Source organism: Lathyrus oleraceus, chromosome 2 (assembly GCF_024323335.1).
Source record: "Lathyrus oleraceus cultivar Zhongwan6 chromosome 2, CAAS_Psat_ZW6_1.0, whole genome shotgun sequence".
Classification (NCBI taxonomy): Eukaryota; Viridiplantae; Streptophyta; class Magnoliopsida; order Fabales; family Fabaceae; genus Lathyrus; species Lathyrus oleraceus.
This window is the reverse complement of record NC_066580.1, coordinates 341,426,002-341,437,599: the sequence shown is the minus strand read 5'-3', so window position 1 is coordinate 341,437,599 and position 11,598 is coordinate 341,426,002. Positions and strand designations below refer to the sequence as shown.

The window sequence follows — 11,598 nt, the reverse complement described above, 5'->3', positions numbered from 1 at the left end:
AACATAAAAAACTCTCTCAAGGCTTCATTGATGTGACATGTGCAGGGTATGCAAATAATGTCAAATGGTTACAAAAATGTCACTTTTCTTCCATCTGACCATATGATCGAAAGTGACATTTCTTGGGGGCATCTGTCGGCCTAGAATTTCTACTTTGGAAAAAGTCAATTGAATATTGCATTGGGAAAATGCTGAGTTCCATCATGGAATGACATAAATCTTCAGGAATGAGTACATCGATTGGAGCATTTCGATTGACATATTGAGATATGGTTTGGAAAAATCTCAAGACCAGATCTTGAGATATGGTTTTGAGGAATTTCAAGAACAAATCTGATTGATCACTCGATACCGTGTCGAGGTTGAAACATTAGACTAAATACAAGGCTTATATGATTGAGGAAAGAAAAAACTGAAGAAGGGAATTAGCATATCAGCAACCATCTTCGATGAGCAGGCAGTTATTAGTCGCTAAAAGCAATTACGAACGTGGGATAATGATTTTCAACAGTTTTCAAGTACTGATGATATGACAGTGCATTAGAAGATTAAGTTGCATGTCTTTGAAGACGTGTTGATTCTCTAGGAGTAAATTGTCGGAGACAGTTATCCTTAGTTTAATATATATAGCAGTTTCATATGTTGTAATCAAGGTCCCAAAGTCCATATACTTTCTCTATAGAACTTGAGTATCCAATCCAAAGTGTGAAACAGTTTGTGAGTAACATGTGAATTTGTGTCTCATTTGTTTTATCATCTTTATATTTCCTTAAATAAAACATTTTTACTTTATGTCATTTACTACATTTATTACATTTATTTAATGTTGTTTATTGCAAGGTTCTTTTACTTTAATTCAAAAAAATTCTTCTTTAAAGTTTGTCTTTATGTTGTCGGCACATAAACATTCATAGTCACTTCATATACATGCTTTCTTGTAAATGTATTTGCACAAAATTGTTTTCGAGATTTTTCGAATCAATTTCTTAGACTTTTAAAATCGTGATTGTTCACTAAAAACACTTGCAAATAAATGTATAAGTTTTGAAGCTAGTAGAAAAATTACTTAATATAAAAGTAATTAATTTTTTTTTAATCTTGCTATCGAATAATTTAATGAGATCAATTTCAAATATTTATTTTTGAAATACCATTTAAAAATAGAGCAAAATTCAATAATTCAAAACCTTGAAATAAACATAATCTCATAATAAATTTCTTCACCATTACAGCATCTCTAAAATTAATTAATTAAAAAAAATATTAACGATTGTTTCAATCTTTTTAAGAGCTTAAAAAAGTAATTCCGTATTCAATATATTGGAAATTAAAATAATTTAATTTTTAAAAAAATATTTTTTTTATTTAAATTGCTTAAAGAGGGGCTCAGATACTAATTAGCATGACCATTAATTTAATTATCTAAGGTTGTTAGTACTTGTATAAATAATGAATATTGATTCATTGGTGTATGTATGTAGTGAGTGTAGGTACAATTGTTATAATTTTTTTTAAATTTTTTTTCTTCTGTGTATCCCTATATAAAAAAGAAGATATGATATTTGTACACTCACAAATTGGACATCATTTGATATCATATGTTATTTGGGATTTATTAAAGTATAATAAAAAAGTTATTAAAAGATAGAAAGAGAAGAGTACTATGTTTGTACATACGGTGTTAAAATTTATTGGTGTTCACATATCATAACTCAAAGAAGAAGGGCCCAAAGAATACTTTAGCCTTTTGTATGTGATGCGTTGTACGTTTTATTTACTATAAAAAAAAAATACAATCACATCTCAAGTACGTCAATTTAAACACAAAAAGTATAGAAAACTTTGAAACTCCAAAAAGTCCCTTGCATTATTGAGTTGATAGTAAATTTAGTAAAAAAACTATACAACAATATTTTAAACAAAATAACAACATTACATTGATTTAAGAAAAACCATCACTAATTCAAACACTCACATCCACAAATTGAAAAACACATGATATTACAATCTTATTACAATAGCCAACATTTATTGACTATTATTTTTCACAGTAACCCCAAGTAACATACAACAAATCCAAAGAAGCATAATGACCAAAAGACCACTGGCCAACTTGAATCTGATGCATCATTTTTGACAGTTGAATCTGGTGCATCATTCTTAACATTTTTGACACCATATATTTGCTGAATCTTCTTCAAATCATCATCATTCACCAACTCAACCTTCTGTTTTGGCAGCACAATCGGATACATAACAGCCTCTTCCACAGAAGAATGTTCCAACCCTAATATATGACCAATTTGATGCATCACAAATGATTCCAAATCCACATCACCCTCCTTAATAGCAACACCCTTACTCGACAACACCCATTTTTCTTTAAAATCAAAAAACATAATCCCAAGATGATGACTGTTGCTTATATAAGCTCCTCCAACCATTCCACCTTCTCCATCAAACTTCAAAAACGCTATAGGAATATCCGACTCATTAAACTTCAACGTCTCTGTGAAGTTCAAACCTGTTACATTCGACCAACGGTCAAACGCGTCTTGAAACAAAGACTTAACATTGTCTGTAACCTGATTCTTCGGGTGAAAACCGTATTTTAATTCTTTCCCGGTCCACCATGGTTTAAACGCCGTGGTTTCATTGACGATATCAGCAACAGCGCAACGAGGATTTGTGAGGATGTTATATGTACTTCGATCAAACTGACCTGTAGCAGTGAGGTTAAAAAATTTCTGAAATTTGATCAATGAAGATTCATCAATGGAATCTGAATTGGAGTCGGAAGAGTCTAAGTATCCGTATTTCTTTAAGTAGTCATTCACATCGTTTACTTTGCCGACTTTGTCTTTAAATTTTAGAGCATTGTCGAACATTGATTTGCTTGCAATTATGTGAGTAAGAGAGGAGGGGATTTTGCTTTTGAATAGTGATCCAATTGCTGGTGCCAAATCAGTGAACCCGCCGGAGACATTTGCAACTAGAAAAGATAGCATGAAGAGGGATAATGTAAAGGTTTTTAGTGCTCTGAATTTCATAGTTCAGTGATTGTTGTGATATTGTGTTTTGCTTTTGGTTTGAGAAAATGTGAGTTAAGGTATAGGTTTTTATAGAACTCTGTCACTGGATTTGGGAATTATTCATATACCATGGGCAGTCGAGTTTAGAGGATAGGGGGACTGCATCTTCTCCACTAGGATAGGATACGACAACAAACAACTAACATTAAAATGGACCCCTCATTAGGACACATGATAACATATACTAACATAATCCATACAAATACGCCTGTGATTTTAAGACACTTGCTAGGAAATTTCTATGCACCTTTTCTTTGTATGCCATCTTTGACTTATATTTGACTTTGGTTTGAAGAGGAAACCAAGGTACGTTGCGTCAAAATATATGGAGAAAAAACACTGATCTATACCCTCGACGCAGTCATCTAAGTATAAACAATATCATAAGGATTTTGTAACTTTAAAGAATAAATGTTGCTTTCTTTGAGTTTTTTTTTTCGCGTTTCACTTTTTTGTATTTGAAAAATTGTTGTATAATTGGTAAAGAGTTATAGAAGAGTGTTTACAAATTTTAGAAGAATGTTTTATCTTTTTAGGTGGATTCCGTTTACTCCTATATTGTTTTTGTTTAGGCTAAAGTAGGCATTCTTGAGACGTTTTTATTGAAGTCGGTTCATCTTCCTATTGGAGAGTCTTGCGTCGCATCGAGGATGAAAGGACATGCAGTAAGTAAATTGATTGCGCCATTCCATTTTATGCGTGCACTTTCTCCATTATGGATTTTCGCTTACCTTTTATTACTTTTGAGACAAAAATTCTGAAGCATTTGACAATGGCTCCTTCGGAACTTCATTATGCAAGTTGGGCATAGTGAAGGTTTAACAATATTGGTGTGAGTATTTGAAAGGAAAGCCTTATGTGACCCTCTTCTTTCTTCTCTTTAACTTAAGTTGTTGGGCTTCATTGTCAGTGAGAAGGGTATTGAAGTTGATCCTGCCAAGGTCAAAGCAATACAAGAAATGTCTGTGTCCAAAAATGAGAAGCAAGTCAGAGGTTTTCTCGGCCGCTTGAATTATATATCCAGATTCATTTCACACATGACTGCCACATGTGCGTCTGTATTCAAGCGCCTTCGGAAAGATCAATCTTGTGATTGGACCGAAGATTGCAAGAAAGCTATTGATAATATCAAAGAGTATCTGCTTACGCCTCCGATTCTGTCTCTTCCTGTTGAAGGAAGACCTTCGATCATGTATTTGACTGTGTTTGATGAAAGTATGGGTTGTGTTCTAGGTCAGTAAGATGAAATTGGAAAGAAAGAATATGCTATTTACTACCTCAGTAAGAAGTTCACAGATTGTGAGACTCGGTATTCTATGCTTGAAAAGACTTGTTGCGCATTGGCTTGGACTGCTAAGCGTCTGCGTCAGTATATGTTGAATCATACCACTTGGTTGATATCGAAAATGGATCCAATCAAGTATATTTTTGAGAATCCTACTTTAACTGGGACGATTTCCCGTTGGCAGATGTTGTTATACGAGTATGATATTGAATACCGATCTCAAAAAGCAATTAAAAGTAGTGTCTTGGCTGACCATTTGGCTCACCAACCGATCGAAGACTATCAGTCAGTACAGTATGATTTTCCTGATGAAGAGATCTTGTACTTGAAGATGAAAGATTGTGATGAACCATTGCTTGAATAAGGGCCAAAACCTGGTTCCCGTTGGGGCATGGTGTTTGATGGGGTTGTTAATCAGTACAGTAATGGCATTGGGGCAGTGATTATTACTCTTCAAGGCACTCATTTTTCGTTCACAGCTAGGTTGACTTTCAAGTGTACAAATAATATGACAAAGTATGAAGCTTGCATTATGGGGCTTGAAGATGCCATTGATCTCAGAATAAAATATCTTGACGTCTATGGAGATCCCGCTTTGGTCGTGAATCAGATCAAAGGTGAATGGGAGACAAATCAACCCGGTTTGATACCATACAGAGACTACGCGAGGAGGATTTCAACTTTCTTTACAAAGGTTGAGTTTCATCATATCCCTCGAGACGAAAACCGGATGGCAGATGCTCTTGCAACTTTGGCTTCAATGATTGTGGTAAAATTTTAGAATGAAGTTCCTAATTTGATTGTGATGCGCCTTGATAGGCCCACTCATGTATATGTTGTTGAAGAGATCAAATATGAGAAGTTGTGGTATTTTGATATCAAGTGTTTCCTCCAAAGTCATATTTACCCACCTGGGGCATCTTTGAAAGATAAGAAGACTTTGAGGAGATTAGCTGGAAACTTCTACTTGAATGGTGACGTGTTTTACAAGAGAAACTTCGATATGATTGTGCTTAGATGCGTGGATAGACACGAATCAGACTTATTGATGACTGAAGTCTATGAAGGTTCCTTTGGTACCCATTCCAATAGACATGCTATGGCAAAGAAGATGTTGAGAGTAGGTTACTATTGGTTGACAATGGAATCTGACAGTTGCAAGTTTGTGAAGAAATGCCATAAGTGCCAAATTTATGCGGATAAGATTCATGTTCCACCAACACTGTTGAACGTCATTTCCTCCCCATGGCCCTTCTCCATGTGGGGAATCGATTTGATTGGCATGATTGAGCCCAAAGCATCGAACATACATCATTTCATTTTGGTGGCTATTGACTACTTCACAAAGTGGGTTGAAGCGGCATCGTATGCGTAGCGGTAAATTCATGATCATCAAGCTACGGATAATCTAGAGATCAATAAAACCAGAGTCGCCACCGCGCTTTTATTATTTCCAAGGGAAAAGGGAAAAAGTACGAACAAAACCCAAAAGTAAGAAGTTTTCAAATCAAAACTAATAAAATGTCAGAGATTCCAGGTAAGGGGGTTGGTTACACAAAGGGAAGGTGTTAGCACCCAAAGTGTCCTAGGTACTCCTAGGGAGCCTTTTTTTGTGTGCATGTGTATTTTGCACAAAATGATGTTTACAAACAAATATAATGGAGAGATGAGAAAAAAATTCATTAATTATATTTTTTGTGTTTGACAAGACCTTCGGACTTGTGCCTACGTACCAACATAAAAATGAGGGATCAAAACCTCGTAGTTCGTGATACAAATTTCAAAGTGGATGCATTGCTTTTAGCAAAATTAAGTTTGAAAGGCACAAAGGCATAAAAATGGTCTGAATGAGTTAGTTCTTTTTGGCTTTTTTGAAAGTTTAAGTCAAGTATAGTTAAGTTAATTTACAAGTTTGATTAAAAAAAGAAGTTTGAAAATGCAATGGCATAAGGCCAAAGTTTCTAGTTTGCAAAGTGGTCAAAATTTAGAAAATAACAAGTTCAAACGTAGAAGTTTTTTTCAAATGAGGGAGAGATTTTTGAAATTAAAGAGATGGGGAGGAGATGAAGAGACTAATCCTATGCACAAAATTAAAAGTTAAGAGTTGAAAAGATCTGACCGATGGGTAGCAATCAAAACGACAAGAATGTCAATAGAAACCCAAATTCCCTTGGACATTTAGAATCAAGCAACAAACAATGCATACAATATTAACTTGAAGAGAAAGGCATCAAATAAATATAGTCATATCCAAGCTTAGCCACTCCATGATCTTCTTCAAATTAGCCCATGTAACAGATGAATTCCACAACTCATAGGTTCAAAATAAAAGCTAATGGTCATGTTGTAGATGAACTCAAAGGGATCTTGAATGATGTATCAGATGAAGTTTCAAATTGCAAGCATTGGATTTCATATAAAGTTGGCATTTGCCAAGTCCTTTAGCATAGGAAGGTTTCCTAAATTCTAAGTCCAATTGGTCCAAGATTAAGTCAACAGTCCACACAAAAGTCTTTTAGGGTTTTTGTTCTTATTATGTACATTAATGGTCAAAGACCGCACAAACAAACAAAATATACACAAACAAGATATATCACACAATAAGGTCCAAGTGGACAAAGTGAAAATTGCATTAACATAAACAATTAGAATGATATGAATAATGGCAAATGAATAGAACTTAAAAATTAAAGTGCATTAAAATAAAGGGCTTGAAATTAAATGTTAGTTGTTAATGAGTTAGAAGTTAGTATTGTTTTGCTTTTGCTTTTCATTTTAAGTCATTCTTTGGAGAGCACTCAACCCACTTATCACAAGCATGGATCCTTGAAAAAGACATCTTCCAAAGGAAGGAAAAAGGCCAAGTTTCCACACAATACCATGAAAGAAGGGAGACTTACAATCTCACTAACTAGAATGCTATGCCTTTTTGTGTCACAAATTTAGCGCTATGTTAAGCAATCGTAATTGGAGTTATGTAGAAGTCACAACTATTTGAGGTCGGGAAATAGAATTTTGGTGTTAATGCATGTTAGAGACATAGTATAATGGACTATGCTCATGAAACATACCACACACAAAAAGAATATGCAAAAGAGGTGGCCTAATCTCATCCATACTTATGTTGATTTCGCAATCAACTAGCCTTAGGATTTAGAGATATCATAGGCCAAATGAGATGAATGCATAAAGAATGGGAATGAGATGAAGAGGGAGGGGAATGGATCAAAACTCAAATTGGTCAAAGGAGGACTTTTACCAAATTAATATCATCCATTCATTTTGGGAGATGGAATGTATATTCCATTAATCCCCTAAATCCAATGATATTAACTTGACAAAGTCAAATCAACCTTAACCAAGGCCCAACAACAAGAGTCAAACTTATACAAGTCATCACAATAGGTCAACACAATTAATTGGCATTTATTCAAATTAAAAAAAACTAAAATAATACATTTAAATTAAATAGGGTTTGTCAAATTCCTAAAACCTCATCAAAACACCAAAGAAATGGCCATGAGATTTATCATAGGTCAAACAAGGTTAAAGGACCTCCTAAAACCTCATCAAAACACTAAAAACTTAAAAGTATTTTTAAACAATTAAAAACAATCACAAAATAAATTAAATCATGAAAAATATTAATAATGATCCAAAAATAATTTTAATTCAAAATATGAAAGAGGAAATTATTTGAAAATTTTCGGTGAAACTCTCATATTTTTTGGATCAATATTAAAATTAATATGAATTAATGAAAATAAAAGGAATACAAGAAAAATCAGAAAATATCAAAAAACGTGGACCACTTGATCTCCCTCATTAATTGAGGTGGCATATCAAGTGGATCAGCGCGCACGTTCCATGGTGTACTGCAGTCAACGCGACATAGGCTTTGTATTTAAAAGCAACGTACGAGATTAAAACATTTCAAACTCATCTAATATCTCTGAACACTTCCAGCTCATCGTAGGAGCCAATGCCGGTCATGTTCTCCGACGACCCTGGCCAGACTGGTTTAGTCATCACCACATCATAAATGACAAAAAAGGACATGATCTGAAAGATAAAATGGTGTAGATCATGAATATCACCTCAATTTTAACTAACTCCACATATATAGAAAGATATGAGGAGTTGAATTTTGAGGTGTGTCAACTGAGTTGCTTTGATTTGACCTCTAAGCAACTCAATCTTCTTGCCTACATTGATAGAACTTCAGACAACCAAAGATCCAAGAGAACTGATGAGAATTGAGCGAGAATCGAAGAGATGAAGTTTTCTGAAAATTACCTTCAATGTTGTGCAGAACTTGATGTTGCTTACTTCAAACACGATTTGATCACACTTGAGAAGCTTGCAGGAAGTGATTAGCAAGGGTGCAAGGCTTTGGATCCTAGAGTTTTTGAATCTCCAATAGTTGAGATTCAAACTCAATTTTCAAATTGAAAATTCTCAGGTTTTCCTTTAAAATGCGAGGGTTTGAATTGGTGGGCAAAGCTGGCGCAAGGGGTGTTTGAATTGAGCACAGAGGTCATGTATTTATAGCATGAGGGAGTGATATTTTCACACTTGAAATTTTGTCCAAATTTAGCAATGTGAATGGAACGAGTGCATGGGCATGTACATGCCCATGAGGCAATGCATTAAGGTCCAAAATCAATCACGTTGAAGTCTGAATGAAGCTTGATTGGCAAGGCAATGTGAAATGAAGTTTGTACATTTGATTTCCTCCAATGATGCAGCTTTGTTAAAGCCATGCGCAACCCTAGAAAACCTCATCCAAAATGCAGCTTTGGATCAAGGGGAACAAGTTTGATGTTATACACTTTTTCATTTGGAGCTTGGATCATGGTGAATTTTGAGGTGGAAGTTTGGAAATTTCAACATGTTGAAATTTTTTCGAAGTGTCAAGCCATATATCTCAATATTCCACCTTACTTAACTTTTTATGTGAGCTTCAAATTATAAAAAATGTCTTTATCAAAGTTGCAGTTCTTTCAAATACCTTATGAATAGTCTCCAATTTCATGTCATTTGGATTTAGAATGATAGAGTTATGCATTTTTGAAGTTTGGAAAAATCACTTGTTCAATGGTATAGGTAAAAAATGACCTATAATGTATCCTCATATCACATGCTCATAAAAGTTGAATTGGATTCCCCTCCAAACATCAAAGTTGAGGTAGACATATTGAATTTGATTATGAAACTTGGAAATCTTTCATCTCATAAAAATTGAGCGAGTTATGGCCTTGGGAAGTTGACTTTCAAATTAGGGTTTAAACAAAATGACCTATAATGTTTCAACATAGAAGATGATTTTACAAGCAAAACTAGCTCTAGGTCTCAACATGAAAGATTGTGATGAACCATTGCTTGAATAAGGGCCAAAACCTGGTTCCCGTTGGGGCATGGTGTTTGATGGGGTTATTAATCAGTACAGTAATGGCATTGGGGCAATGATTATTACTCTTCAAGGCACTCATTTTTCGTTCACAGCTAGGTTGACTTTCAAGTGTACAAATAATATGACAAAGTATGAAGCTTGCATTATGGGGCTTGAAGATGCCATTGATCTCAGAATAAAATATCTTGACGTCTATGGAGATCCCGCTTTGGTCGTGAATCAGATCAAAGGTGAATGGGAGACAAATCAACCCGGTTTGATACCATACAGAGACTACGCGAGGAGGATTTCAACTTTCTTTACAAAGGTTGAGTTTCATCATATCCCTCGAGACGAAAACCGGATGGCAGATGCTCTTGCAACTTTGGCTTCAATGATTGTGGTAAAATTTTAGAATGAAGTTCCTAATTTGATTGTTGTAACACCCTTCTAAAATACCCCAAATATTTAATTAAAATAACAACATATAAATCAGAGTAATCATGCAATTAAGGGTGTCACACAATTATTTCACACCATGTTCCAAATTATCCTGTCATGCTCATTTATTTAATCAAATAAAACATTTGCATAGTTCGCAGCGGAATAAAATCCAACATCAGTATAAAACATGTAACACAATACATGTAAACTTATTCAACAGTCATCAATGAGAATAAGTAAAACATCCCGTCCCGATGTTACATCTATCAGAGCACGACCCCCTAAGGAACTATACTAGACTCCAAGGACTAGCTTCTACTCAATCACTGCTCGTTACCTGAAAATAAAGTTGTAAGGGTGAGTTCCTCAATCGATATAACAAGCATTATCAAATCTCATGTATTGTTAAGTAAATAACACATTAATCACCCTAATCATATCACTTATTCGGTAACGACACATCAACTCAAATATCATATTCAACACCAACACACTTTATACTCATACTCAATGCCAACACAAACACACAACACACGTATAATACTGGAATACATCCATTCATATTATACGCCATACAAAATTTATGCAATGAGACTCCATGCATGCGGTACCGACTATTCTTGAACATATAGTTCAACTTCACCGACCAATCCAGGTACGGCTACCAAGCTCACTAGTCCCACTCATTTGAGACCTAGTGACTCACATCACTAATTCCTCACTATGGGAATTAGCTACCACCCCAAGGGCCATGCTATGCACGCTAATTCACCTAGCATGCAAACATCAACAACAGTCCAAAACGACTAACATCACTAATTCCTCACCACGGGAATTAGCTACCACCATAAAGGCCACAATATGCATGTTAATCATCTAGCAATGCAACATCTCAACAAAATCCACAATGGACATATGCTGACACTCTAAGCCATAAAACAGTCCATTCACAACACATGCATAGCATATACATTCACAATATTATGCATACCATCACACATCATTAACACATGTATCAAAACATCATATCATGTCAATTAATTCAATCACAGTATTAGCACACTCTACTAATACCGATACTGCTCAAAACAGCGGGAAATGATCCCTACTATATCACACACGGGTATAGGCAACCATCAATTAAGCATACAACATTTTAATTAACACTTTTTCCCCTCTGCAACAGCGTTAACCGGTTAACGCCCTGGGTTAACCGGTTAACGCAGCACAACACGCTTCCTGTCCCAAAACTTAACAGTGTTAACCGGTTAACGCCCTGGGTTAACCGGTTAACGCAGCACAAACAGCAATATTTCAGCAATCATAACAGTGTTAACCGGTTAACGCCCTGGGTTAACCGGTTAACGCAATCAAAACAGCACATT

The 11,598-nt window shown here is 35.0% G+C and overlaps 1 protein-coding gene across 1 annotated transcript; it reads right to left on the bottom strand.

Moving 5' to 3' along the window:
- Nucleotides 1-1,912: 1,912 nt before the first annotated feature.
- Nucleotides 1,913-3,168, bottom strand: LOC127119423 (metalloendoproteinase 2-MMP). The gene has a single exon (XM_051049655.1). It carries the CDS (start codon nucleotides 3,048-3,050, stop codon nucleotides 2,046-2,048), a length of 1,005 nt encoding a protein of 334 aa, XP_050905612.1. The 5' UTR covers nucleotides 3,051-3,168; the 3' UTR covers nucleotides 1,913-2,045.
- Nucleotides 3,169-11,598: the final 8,430 nt, after the last annotated feature.